The sequence below is a fragment of the Oryza glaberrima genome, chromosome 3 (genome assembly GCF_000147395.1).
Source record: "Oryza glaberrima chromosome 3, OglaRS2, whole genome shotgun sequence".
In the NCBI taxonomy this organism is placed as follows: domain Eukaryota; kingdom Viridiplantae; phylum Streptophyta; class Magnoliopsida; order Poales; family Poaceae; genus Oryza; species Oryza glaberrima.
Window position 1 is genome coordinate 5,420,414 of NC_068328.1, and position 13,656 is coordinate 5,434,069.

General features: G+C 38.5%; 1 protein-coding gene across 7 annotated transcripts; it reads left to right on the forward strand.

Annotated features, from left to right (window-relative positions):
• Positions 1 to 372: 372 nt before the first annotated feature.
• Positions 373 to 11,785, forward strand: LOC127768902 (rho GTPase-activating protein REN1-like). 7 transcript variants are annotated; one of them, XM_052294573.1, is made up of 27 exons: positions 375 to 524; positions 1,406 to 1,529; positions 1,808 to 1,918; positions 2,428 to 2,547; positions 2,920 to 2,956; positions 3,805 to 3,881; positions 4,804 to 4,871; positions 4,953 to 5,031; positions 5,269 to 5,413; positions 5,529 to 5,633; positions 5,819 to 5,896; positions 6,094 to 6,149; positions 6,239 to 6,308; positions 6,469 to 6,553; positions 6,755 to 6,998; positions 7,105 to 7,287; positions 7,852 to 7,885; positions 7,982 to 8,160; positions 8,246 to 8,295; positions 8,950 to 9,010; positions 9,092 to 9,175; positions 9,370 to 9,456; positions 9,574 to 9,740; positions 9,845 to 9,917; positions 10,406 to 10,490; positions 10,602 to 10,795; positions 10,982 to 11,784. In XM_052294573.1, exons 3-27 carry the CDS (start codon positions 1,883 to 1,885, stop codon positions 11,135 to 11,137), a joined length of 2,553 nt encoding a protein of 850 aa, XP_052150533.1. In that variant the 5' UTR covers positions 375 to 524; positions 1,406 to 1,529; positions 1,808 to 1,882; the 3' UTR covers positions 11,138 to 11,784. The 7 variants fall into 7 exon arrangements, with proteins under 7 accessions (XP_052150529.1, XP_052150530.1, XP_052150527.1 ...); XM_052294574.1 differs by having other exon boundaries at positions 9,370 to 9,486; positions 9,631 to 9,740; positions 10,982 to 11,783; XM_052294572.1 differs by having other exon boundaries at positions 376 to 524; positions 9,370 to 9,486; positions 10,982 to 11,783.
• The last annotated feature ends 1,871 nt before the right edge of the window (positions 11,786 to 13,656 follow it).

Below are 13,656 nucleotides of genomic sequence, written 5' to 3' on the forward strand. Positions count from 1 at the left end.
GTAAGAGACTGTCCATGGCCCCCGCAAAATCGGAACCTGTTCTTCCCCCGTTCACTCACGACATGCCTCCCACTACGCACGACAGACATGACCCCTCGATCGTCCGCCACGTGTCGCGCGCCATCGAACCCACGGCCCAGATCGCTTGACCATGTCCCGCACCCGCCTCGCTCGTCGGGACTCGGGATGGCAGAAAGGGGAATTGGAAGTTTGTGTACCGTTGCTCTGACACGTGGGCCCCAACCTATCACCGGGCCCACCCTGCAGTGGGACGCGTCTCGTCCCCCCTGGCCCCCTTGCCAAAAGAGAGAGAGAGCCCCCCGCAGAAAGTCCGGGCGAGAGGCGAAGGAAATAGAACGCCAGAGAGAGAGAGAGAGAGAGAGAGAGAGAGAGAGGAGCGGAAGAGAAGGGGAGAACCAGGAGGAGGAGGAGGAGGAGGAGGAGGAGGAGGCGGTGGGAGGGATCGATGGCGTCGCGCGTGCTCCCACGAGAGGGTTCCTGATCGCGTCCGTGGTGGTTCGCAGGTGAGCCGCATTGCCCCGCCTCCGGCTGTTTTCTGTTTCTGTTTCTGTTTCTTCTCGTAGCGGTGCAATCTGCGAATCCTCTATGGGCTGGTGATCGAAATGCGGGCAGTGGTGGGTAAAATATGTTCTCATGTGCATCGTGAATTTGCGATGAGTGCACCTTTTTTTTTTTTGATTCGACAATGGGATGTGCATGCGTTGTTTCCCTCGCTGGGGGAAGTATTGACATGAGAGAGGTGGAAGGAGTCTCGCATTTCTGCTTGATGTGGTGATTCTGAATTTCGGATTGCGTAAGCTACATACGCTGATCGCTGCGGATACAGCCGAAGGTTTGATCCGTAGGTAGGACGGGGTGTTTCGCTTATGGTAATTTTGGGATTGGTTGGCGTACATTGCAGCTTTCGCTCATTTAAATCTGTGCTTCGGAGAGAATTTGGTCGTTGATTTGATCAAGCGGATGCCTCATTCAATGGACTCCGTTTGGAGCTTTAAGCATAACTACCTACTATTTTGATCTTCGTATATCTGCTCGAATGTGCAATGTTTCAGACTCTATTAAATGGTTTGGCTCGTCAGCCTTATGGGAAGTGCAAATATATCTTATGTTTGTCTGAGAAATGTTTCTTTAATGCCTTAAGGTGTATTTAGAAATCATGCATTTATGCTCGTGTATGTAGGCACCACTTGGAAATTTTAAGTTGTGTTCACTATTCCATAATATCATTACGAAACAAAGTTAAACTTATGTGCGGCATAACAGAACCTAAATTCCAGCTGCATGACAGTAGTCTTGCCATTTTACTCTAATTTGTAACTTCGTTTATGTATACCTGTGATTTCTTCTCTCTGTTGTGATTTTTCTTGATCTGAATCATCCCCAGGTCCAACTAACGGCTTAAAAGCTTATAGGCTAATGCTTAGGTTGGATGTGGAAACCAACTCGACAGATTTGAAGCTACTGCATGAGGGGCTAATAAATAAGTTTGCATGCTTCAATTTCTTGTGGTAAATCCTTATTCCCGTTGTTCAATTTTGTGTTTTACAGGGAACTCACTTCGTTCTGGATTCTGTCACCTCATACATAATTTTTACTAGTATTAAAGAAAATATTGGGCCAATCAAATGGTTAATCACATTTAGAATTTCAGTTTACCGTTGAATAAAGTGAAACTTTCAGGATTAGTTATTGAAGTTTAATTTTTTTTGAAGACTGTTAATGTTATCATTGTGCCATATTATTTATTTTATAAGAATGTATCATAAATTTATCACAAGTTTATCAGTCTCTAGAGAAACATCAACTCATTGGCGGAAAAAAAACATCCTGGTGCGTTCATAAGTCAGCCATCTAGAGGACAATGTCAGCTTCGGAGTTCAGGATTCCATATCAGCAAGTAAGTGGGGATATGCTTTCCTTATAGTTATTCCTTTTCTATATCTTCTCCATGGCTCATTTTCATTTGGCTTTTGAGATACTGGACTAGTTCAATTCATTTAAAGTGAAGAGCAAGGTGAAGGTCTCATTTTGTTGATCAGGGTGAATCCCTGTTGTATGTTTCAATACAGTTATATTGATGCTAGTTTAAGACAATATTTTAGCAGTCGCCAGTTACTTCTTCAGGCATAAAGAGTGAATCTCACTGAAGCACAAAATATCATTTCAAAATCTTTAAGCAGTCTTGACAATGAAAGTTCTGAATACACTGTTGCTCTATAGCACCTCTCTATGGCAAAATATTAGCATTTTGTCTAAAGACCACTTTATGACATTACATTAAACACTATTTGTGTTCATACTACTGTCATGGAAAAGCTTTTTTGTGAGTTTCACAAGGTCAGATACATCTCTTGATTGTGGCATTAGTGTGAGTATTCACTCCCTTTTATTTCATACTTTTGATAGGTATCATCTTCACAGACTGCTGAGAATGCAGGTCAGTACAAGATCTGCCGGTGTGGGGAAGGAGACCCAAACACATCTGAAACTGGTGACAGTTCGCCAACTAGTTGTCCTAATTGCCAGGTTTGTGAGATCTTGCACTTAAAAGTTATGACATGCATTTACAAATAACCTTGCGAATGATTTATTGTACATTACTTGAGCAAGGGATACTCTGCTTGACACATCACTGATTCACAGCAAAATTATCAGATTGACTATAGATACATAAGCTTTGTATTTGCCGCTTGCCTCATACTTGAAACTTCACTTTTTATGTTCTTATGTCTCATTTGTGCTTTGGTGTTTGGTGAGCATAGAAGAAAGGGGTGGGGGTGGGTTAGCTTAGCTCAGAGTTATGTTCAGTAGAAAAAAGGAGTAGACATGGTTGCTTGTGTGCTTTGTTGTCATGTGCACAAATCTTCATAACCAATGTTAAGTACTCTTCTGATGTAGGTTCTTAAGAGTGGGCATCTACTGCTCTCATCTAAAGGTATGTTTTTGTGGTTATATATGTAATGGTTGAATAAATTCTGTTTTTAGCATTACCAGATACAGTGTTACATCAGAATAATGTTTGCGGTAGAAAGCTTCGAGTAATATATCTATGGATATGAATATTGTCCGTGCAATGGGCTAAATAAGACCAATATAACCTCGTCTCGCTACTTCAAGTACACAAGAACCAATAGCACACTATCCTGAAGTCACACAACTATGAAAATGTCTTGACTCTTAATGTCAATAATACCATCTGTCATGGGTGTTTTGGTAGCATCATAAATTATTATGAGCTTTTATTATGCGGTTACAAAATTGACAATTGTTTTGATTGGCACATTAGACTGGAGAAGACCATGATTCATTTGTCTCTCTAGTATCAAGTACAAAAAGTAAATCAATATACAATGCTTTTATTATTTAGTTGACCTAGAGAGCTTATAGGTATTGCCTCTCTAAAAATCAAATCCTTTAAAAGTTTCAGCATAGTGTAACACAAACAAATATTCCTTGGAATGCCAAACTTCTATTTGCTTCAGAATCATTTAACCGTACTAAGCCCCACATATAAGAGTAAAGAGAGTCAAGCTAAAAAAATTGCTTTGCTTATTTTGAAATTTTTTTTGTTGGGAGCTTCTTCATGCAGTTTCAGGATGATTAGTTTTATCTTTTGCATGTGACAAATTAGAAGCTTGATTACCTACTGACTCTTTCTATATATACACACACACACACACACACACACACACACACACACACACACGTGAGACTTTTCTTGGAAGTTTAATGTACTTGTATCTACAGTATTCTTCATGTTTCACTAAAAGTGATAAGTAACAGGAATTGGTTGGACAACATGGAAAAAGCGCTGGTTTATTCTTACAAGGGCATCATTAGTGTTCTTCAGAAGTGATCCTGTAAGATATATTACAGTAGTTCTTTGTGTGATCTGCCTTTTTTGACCTAGTACTGTATTATATCGTACTTGTACTATGTTGTGTTCCTTCACATCCATTCTTCATTCACCAAGCTAATGTGGATGATTTATTTTGCTATTCAAGCTAAGATAATGTTTGTTGTAACGAAGCATGCTGTATGGTATGCATACTTTTACATTGTAAATTAAAAAGTTTTAGCAATGCTAAACTGCTAGGTCTGCTGTGATACACGAGGCATTTCTATTGCTTTAGCCTTTGACCTGTCTTTCTCTAAGTCTTTTTTGTCGTATTACGTTCCTACTCATTGCATTGCTATCACTGGAGGTATAGTCTCTGCTGGTCTTTCTAGGTTCTGTTTTGGGGCCTCTTGATATAGATATACCCTATATATGTCTGGTCATGATAACATTAGTTTAACACCTGATGAGCACAGTAGTCATTTTGAACTTTGAGCACTAACGAAATTGAATTATAATTGTAGTATATTCAGGAATAGGACAGAGGATTTTTTTTTAAAAAAAAATGCTATTTGTACCTGTTCAGCACTCCCCTGCAATAGCATCCTGGCTTGGTCATGGTTTATGACCTATACTTACAGAGATTATGAAAAATAATAATATGTGGACCTGAATGTGAAGTAGAATACCTATTCTTTTGCATACTATTTGGACATGAAAAGTGACAATGCAAACACTAAGGCTATTGGCTGTCAGTGCAGCCATGTTGAAGAGGATAAACATGATTACAATAATTTCGTAAGCATACTTTTTTGTTCTTAATAATGTATGTTTCGGATAGTTGGTGAAATATCATGAGGATTTGTTTGATAATATGCAAACTTAAACAGATTAGGGTATCTATAACCATGATAACTCATCCCAATTTTCTGCTTTAATTTCAGAATGCACCTGTCAGAGGAAATGAACCGGTTGTTACACTAGGTGGAATTGACTTGAATAACACCGGAAGGTATATATTGAAAAAATAAATTTTGTTGAAAGTCTAAAATTCCTGTAATCTGAGCTATGTAATCATGAGCTATGGTTTCAGTGTTGTGGTCAAAGAAGACAGGAAACTTTTAACGGTGTTATTTCCTGATAGCCGTGACGGCCGTACCTTCACTCTGAAGGTTGGTAGCACACCTGTTTCAATTCTCAACATACTATTGTCAGTGTTTGCTGGCAGTACATACTGCTACCCATGAGTGTCAGGAATTAATGCAGCAAAAAATACTAGGGAAGAGAGGGGAGGATCATCACCGGCAGACCAACTGTTTGATAGTGATTAGATCATGCAACAGCAAGGAGTTGTTCCATTCATATTTGATACACCTATCATACTTAATGGAATGATTTTCACTGAGCAGGCAGAAACTACAGAAGAGCTCAATGAGTGGAAAAGTGCATTAGAGAATGCTCTGGCACAAGCACCTGCTGTAGCAAATGCTGTTGGCCAAAATCCAATTTTCAGCACTGACATAGCAGAGCCTGCTGAAGCTCCAGCTGAACAGCGTAAGTTATGATAAATTCATCAGTTGTTCACCATCTGAGGTACTAGATTCCAGTTAGGGGGGTTGAGATTCCTACATTCAACTTGAACAAACAAATCCTACTGTTTCCATTGCAGCGGACGACAAATCTGTTATTGGTAGACCTGCAGAGTTTGCCCTTGTAGATGCTGATGGTAGTCCATCTTTCCTGGAGAAGGCCTTGAAGTTCATTGAAGATTATGGTGAGTGTTTGTCTAATCGTAATTAATCAGCAAATGGCCTTCACTTATTTGTGTTCATGATATCCTAGTTATATCAAACAACAATAAAGTAGAAGTACGATACTTGTCTAACAAACTAAAAGAATTGTACATATGTTTACTAATCCTATGGTTTAGTGACAAGCAGAAACATACTCTGTTTGTAGGTGTCAAGGTGGAAGGAATCCTCCGTCAGTCTGCTGATGTTGAAGAAGTCAAACGCAGAGTCCAAGACTATGAAAAGGGTAATTCGTTCGCCCTGCCCCTTTCCCTTCTCTTCTATCTAAGAGCCTGATGAGTGTTACTCTAATCAAAATAATGAAGTGTTCTTTTCATAAGGATATTTTTGTCACTTGTAAGCCATTAAGCATTGGTTAACATGTGATCCTTAATTTTTTTTGTCCTGTTCACATGATAAAAATGTACCATTTAAATCATGTAGGGAAAAATGAGTTCTCCCCAGAAGAGGATGCACATGTTATTGGTGACTGTATCAAGGTATTTATTTGGCAACTGTTGATTATATTGTGACAAATAGACTTACCACATTCCTTGAAGTAACATATTTAGGTTTTCCTTTGCTACAGTATGTTCTTCGAGAGATGCCATCATCTCCTGTTCCTGCACCATGTTGCACTGCGCTGGTTGGAGCTTACCGTAAGATTGACTTGATATTTTTTTCTATCACCTAAACAACCAGTCAATGTAGTCTTGCATTTAACTGATGTTTGCTAAAATCAGCTCAGAACATGCCCTTAACCTGAAACATGCTGATGTTCTTAGAATTACAAACGGATAAAGATGTTTGATTGCACAGGAACCGACAAAACAAAAAGGCTTGATGCTATGAGTAAAGTGATTTATGAAGTTTTTCCGGAACCAAACCAGCAACTATTGCAGAGGTATCACCTTGGATGCTTTGATTTGAAATTTCTTGTCAGTTAACACCCTCCATGTCATGTCTGAGGTTTTCATTCGTGATGAAACAGTCCTCATTTCTTGTCATTTTTTCATTATTTTGTTGGGAGTTAGCTTTACATTAGTACAGTATAATATCTTCAAATTTTACTGATGGACTCCAAAACTCACTGTTGCTCTTTTAGGATTCTTAAGATGATGCAGATTGTTGGATCACACAAAGCTGTGAATAGGATGTCTCCATCGGCTTTGGCGGCTTGCATGGCACCACTCCTTCTCCGACCTCTTCTTCTCGGTGAATGTGAAATTGATAGTGACTTTAGTATGGCTGGGGATGGTTCATTCCAGCTGCTTCAAGCTGCAGCTGCTGCCAACCATGCTCAAGCAATTGTCATCATTATGCTCGAGGAATACGACGAGATATTTGATGTATCCTCCTTTTCCTTTATGCATTCCTTCCTATAAGGTCAAGTTCCATTTGAATTTATACTGCATTGACTCTTCATGAATTCTAATTCAGAAATTACCTGTGTAGGACTTGGAAGACGGTTCCTGCTCTTCAGATGCATATACTGATTCAGAAGATGGCGATGTTGACAAGGAATATTCTACGGATAATGATGTGGATGGCTCTTATGATTCTGGTGAAGATAACATTGAAGAAGACATGGAAGATGATACTGAGTACTCCTCTGGTGGCAGTGAATGTGATGACAAGGTACTTCAACTAGTCATTATTTTGATTTCAGGCATTACAAATAAGGCACTCTGTATGCTGTGTCTGAAAGGCCTTGCAATGAGGGGATTTCCCTTTTGTAGTTCTTTATGATCTGCCCATGTCTTTTCCCTTTTATTTCAATGGTTAACTGCTGAATTTGTATTGTAATTATCCTCCTTGTCTTTCTTTTAGCATACATGGATTAACTTCTTATACTATGTTCACTCCTAAATATAAGTTTTTATGAGTCAGGTCAATTTTTTCCAATCTTGATATGTAATATTTATATAAAAAAAGTGTATGTAGTTTACATAACATTAGTAGCAGAATATGTTGTTTAATAGTTTAAACCATAATATGCTGAAATGTAGAGCAAATTAATAATGAACCTGAAATGTATGTAAACTAGAATATGCTGAAGGGCAGTATCAGATTGTTATGCTGCTGCGATTGTACTACAATAGCTGCTACCCCACTGTCTGTTACTGTTCTTTCAATTTGTGTCTCTGGCTGCTCTTGCAATTTGTATGTCGTCTTTACAATGCCTTGATCTATATTTTCTAGGTTAAAAGGAATAACTCTGGCAAGGCATCTAATGGTAATGATAAGGGTTTTCAACCTCCTAAGAAAGCAGCAAGAACAGAACATGGTGTGCTAAGGGAAGACACTAATCAATTTTCTTCTGTTCCACCAGTGGAGAATACTTCCCAAATGGAGAGCAATGATCCATCCCATCGAAAATTACACGAATCAAATGGATCCACAGATCAAATAGAAAAGTCAAATGTTCGCGCATCATCATCAAGAGCAAAATTTATGGAGAAATCAAGCTCAAGAAATAAGAGCAAAAAGACCTTATTGGGCCGTGCTTCAGTATGTGCAATTGTTATCTGCATACTCCTACACATTGATGAGGCTAGGATAATATTATAGTTTAAGTAAAATACATTCTTTACAGGCAAGAAGAGACCTGTCGGCAGATGAGACTGACTTTTGCAGTGATGATGAGTAAGTAGCCAGCTATATATTCTTGTTATGTTCTTTAGATGCTTCAAATTATTTTTTTACTTGCAATTATATTTATACCTCATCTCTTTAATCTCCATCTTTCTCTCAATAACTAACTACTCCTTTGATGGTGGACCAACAGTGGGAATAATTGACTTTTGTTAGGGTAATTTTGTGAATAAGTAATATTGCTTACTCTTTTAGGTTTTACTTGTCACCTCACTTGTTCTCATTGCGTCAATTAAATGTATGGGATGTGCTAATATGGTATTGATAACTTTTAATTATAAATGGTTTTTCATATTTTCTCCTCCTACAACATTTTCTTGAACTTACCTTCCACTCCCATTAGGATCAGTAGTGGATGGGGGAAAAGCAAGAGCTTGTGGCGTTAAAATACAAGCACACTTCCAAAATCATTCCTGGAATTTTTTGGTTCTTTCATTGCATGATTGGTGATTTTTTTCCAGTTGCTTCTGTAAAATTTGTACCATTTAGAGTTTACCTCTTATCTTTCGTTAAAGTTTTAAACAATAATAGTTGGAAACTTCAAAGAAGAAGAAGAAGAAGAAGAAGAAGAAGAAGAAGATATCGGGCAGCTTTTACACTGTTGATAACTTTTGAGTTATTTCTTTCAATTTGAATTTTCAACAGGACTCTTATTGAGAAGCTTGAGAACAACAAGACGGATCTCCAATCTAAAATTACAAAGGAGGTACAGTCTTTTCCCAAGGATTACAGAGAAATTATGTACCAACAGATTCTCCTGCATGAGACAAAGTGATGTCTATTTCAGGTGAAAGAAAATTCAATCCTCCAGGCAAGTCTTGGAAGGAGGAAAGAAGAATTGCATGAACGCCGCTTAGCACTTGAAAAAGAAGTAAGAGCTCAAACTATGGGAAAAGTATTTTTTTTCTAGAAACAGAACATCCAGGTAGATTTTATGATTAAGTCTCTTTATCTCCATAAGAAATCCTTACATTATGTTAAGATCACCAGAAATTTTATACATCTTCAATATCTGGCTGAAATATGCAAATCTCTGTTAAACGGAAATTGTTTTTCATACAACAGGTGGAAAATTTGCGGGATCAGCTACAGAAGGAGAGAAAATTGAGGGCCTCATTGGAGTCTGGGCTGATGAATTTGCGTAGAGGACAGGTGTCCTTCCCATCAACAATTGATAGCAAGGTTTTCTTTTTAAAATTTTATTGTCGAGTTAAAGTACAAGTGTTTTCCCACCATTTTATTTTATTTTTTTTGTTCTGCTAATGAAAGACTAAGGCTGATCTTGAGGAAGTTGCTACTGCTGAAGCTGATATTTTGAACTTGAAGCAAAAGGTTTCTGATCTCCGTGGACAACTCAACAACCATGTCCAGATGAGCTCCACCTCATTATGTGACTCTTGCAACAAACGACTCCTAAGTACAGACAAGCTTTTCGAGTAAGAATCTTTCAGCGTTCTGTGGTATTTTAGCACTTTATGTAGCCTTTTGTTGTCCAATTAGAATTGTGAAGGGAACATACTTGTGGGCTACCTTTCTGCAGAGATGAACAGAATACTTCACCATCAAATGTTGGGCCCAATTCTATGTCTGACATGGCATCGGCTACAGACATGGTAAGACTATTAGAGACACATGTTAATTTAGGAGAAGAAGAGAGGAATGGGGAATGAATTCTATTGCAATTGAGTTAGGCCCACTGAACATATATTTTGTACAATAGATTGGAAAAGACTAAAATGCCCATGGCATATATATTATACCCTTAACACCAAATCCAGGACGACTATTGCATGTGCATGTCTCATAGTAGTAGATGTTTTTGAAACTGTGTAACAAAGTTAGTCACATTTGTTATGTCTGCCTGAATATGCGCAGAGGTGCCCAGTAAAAAATGTGCAGGAAAAAAAAAAAGTAAATATCCTTGTTACATCACAATCGCGCATATTTCATTGCTGTAGACAACCAAGCAAAAAGACGAGATTGCGTAGGAAATATCCAGCTCGATGGATTTAACAATGAGTGTGCAGTCAGTTCTGGGTGTGTTTTTAGTTATTCATGGTCTCAATTCTATCATTAAGTTATTTTTTATGTCACATTTCAGGCAGATATTGAGCAATCAAGGAAGCAAACCACACAACATTCATCTTCTTCCATAGACAAGCCAACTCTCCACAAACATCAAAAGAGTACTAATTATCAACAAAATATGATAAATATAATCCCTGCTCATTTTTTAAAAAATAAATAAATCCAAAGAAACAACACTCTTAGTAGTTCAAATATGTGATTTTGCGTAGGTATTGCATCCAATGAACAATCAAGTACCATCAGCCAAAGGGCTCAAAGGATCTTATCTTCTAAGGGTGGGATTATGAAGGATGGCCAAGATGGATCATTTACATCAAAGTGGAACCTTGCACAGAAACAATACTCAAACAATCCACTGTTAGGCAGGCTTGGATCAAATGCCTATTCGAGCACTAGAACAGAGGTAATCTCACTGACCCCTCAACCGATATCACTTCTAGTCGGCAAGATATAGTAATGTATGTTTCTTTGGCCTTTTTGTGTCCTATAAGTATACTGCTAGTATCCTCTATAGAAATGCGGTTATTTACTGCCACTTTCGTGGATTGAAGTTCGTGATGACCGTTGTATGTGCTTGCTATTATTTCAGGAATCTGGGGCAGTGCCATTTGCATTAGCCAAGCTGACAAACCGGCTCAATTTTTTGAAAGAAAGGAGGGCGATTCTTGCAAGTGAGATGCAAAACTTAAATTTGGCTCGCCCACCAGGGCCTACAGCTCCAGCACCAAAGAAAGACTCCACATGAGAAGTTAGAATTTTAACATGGCATCATTCTCAGGCTACGGAGCTTTGTACTGTCAAGTGTCAAATGTGAGCGATGCACATATATATGATGGACGCTACACAAGCTATTTCACATCCTGCTTCTGGAAGATGGGGGTGGTGCAATATTGTAACCTTACCGGAGGTTACCCAGTCCGAGATGCGTCATCATGCAATAAAATAAGAGGATGCTGGTGGTGTTTACATAAATCGTGGATTGGACAAATATCCATAGTTCTAGGTAAACGTAATCTGTAAATTTATCAGGTTGTCTTGTTTTTACCACGATGTTTCATAAGTAATTTTGCAGCGACATTGATTTATCCGGGTTGCACCATTTCATGTAGAAAATAGTTAAACCACAGTGCTATTGCAAATGCAATTACCTGCTGCATTCGACGCCCAGTAACTTGAGGGTTTCATCATATCTTCCTGCTGTACAGAAGCAATTACCTGCTGTATATCATTATCCTTTTTGGCGTATACGTGTTGCTGCAGTGGCTTACTCCATCGGTAGAGCAGCTTTAGACATTTTAATGTTTGCCTTGCTGATTTCCAGAAGAGTGAAATTTTCTTGATTTTTTAATACTCCCTTCGTTTTTTAATAGATGATGCCGTTGACTTTTTCTCACATATTTGACCATTCATCTTATTCAAAAAATTTACGTAATTATAATTTATTTTGTTATGAGTTGTTTTATCACTCATAGTACTTTAAGTGTGATTTATATCTTATACATTTGCATAAAATTTTTGAATAAGACGAATGGTCAAACATGTGAGAAAAAATCAACGGTATCATCTATTAAAAAACGGAGGTAGTATGATCTTTTACCAAATCAACTGCAAAGTTTTTTCAGGATTATTTTCAGTATCCCTTTGACTTTGTTATTTACCCATTTTACAGTTTCGCTAAAAACACATCACATTTTTAGCTGGATTTCAGTCACTTTCTTCTTATTAATTGCTATTTTGCTTATATGTAAGTATGTTTCTATCTTCCCCTCAAAAAAAAAAGAGTATGTTTCTATCTCTCTTATCTTTTCCTTTAGGTAATCAATCGTTTTTATCCTAATTACAGTGCAAGTTTACATTGTAAGATTTTTAATCTACGGTGTACAAAATGTGATGTCATAAATGCAGTCCCTTTTCTTAAAACCCAATGCAGTGATGCAACTGCCATTGACATTTGGAAAACGGAATACAATATGTAAGATTTTAGTTGGCAGGAATCATTCCCCAATGTAATTAAGTGAATCTACAGTTTTTTCCGCCCAGATTTTGGGCCTTTCTTTGTTCACGGGACCGGGGCATTTTGCCTCGGACCTACTCGACATTCTCTTGTCAATGTAACACATTTTGTACTTCCTTTCCTCCCAATCTTAATGACATTGGTCGTCCGCCACATCTTCGGCCGACCTGGCATAAGTTAGAACCCACAGCAGAGGATATAGCAGTGCTAAATTGGGCCTATTTTGGTTGACTCAAATCTAGGTCCCTCATTGTTTCGTTTATCGAGGGAATAAGCCAAACGGCATATTTGCAAACGAAAAATAGTTTGTGAATAAATCTTTTATATATATGTTCTTAACGATTTAAAAGCAAAGGCTGAAAAATAAACTTTGATGAAAAAAAAACCCTAAAATCAACTTTAAATTTAAGATTGAAAATTCAAATTTTGGCTGATAAGCATAAACACAAGCAAAGAGATGAGGTTGTATCTTTCTCCGTGGGGCTTCCTGTAGCATAGTAGAGAAGCTTCTGAAAACACTGGCAGTACCAAATGCCACAATAAAGAAACATAATTAAATCAGAACAATTGTCTATCACCCTAAGTCTTAAGATTCATGATAACAATTGTAAATTGGAGCCAAACCAGATAACATAATTAAATCAGAACAACTTTGTCTATCACCCTGACACCCTTATATAGTGTCAAGTTTCCTGCTGACAATAGTAAATTTGAGCTAAACCAAAAGTTTGAAGGCAATTCGTTTCGTAGAGCAAACAAAACGGGTGATCTGAGTCCTTGCTGATTGCGAATGTTCTATGCAGGCTGACAGCATGCAATGCAAATGCGGCTAGGCAGCGACGAGCTCCGGTAGTCACTGCACCGTCAAGAACATGAGCACGCGCGCGCACCACGCCGCGCACGACGTTCGCTGGCTCTGCGCCGCCGGCGGCCTCCCCCGGCTCCGGGATCGATCTAGGAAAGATTAACATAAGGGTCTGAACAAACTATACAAAATTATAGCCCTCTTTTCTAATAGACGTATGACAGAAAATTTTAGTGAGGTCTTTGTAGAGTCTCTCATAGTTACAAAACGGATAGTGGACTCTCGAAACCTCATAGACCAATGGTGGATCCGCCACTTGGCGGGAGCCGCCACCCCTGTAGCGCCACCGACTCGTCGAACACCAGCGTCCCCTCCAGCAGCGGCTTCTCCCACTCCCAGCCGAAGGCGAAGTAGTAGTACCCGCCGCCGTCATCGTCGTCATCGT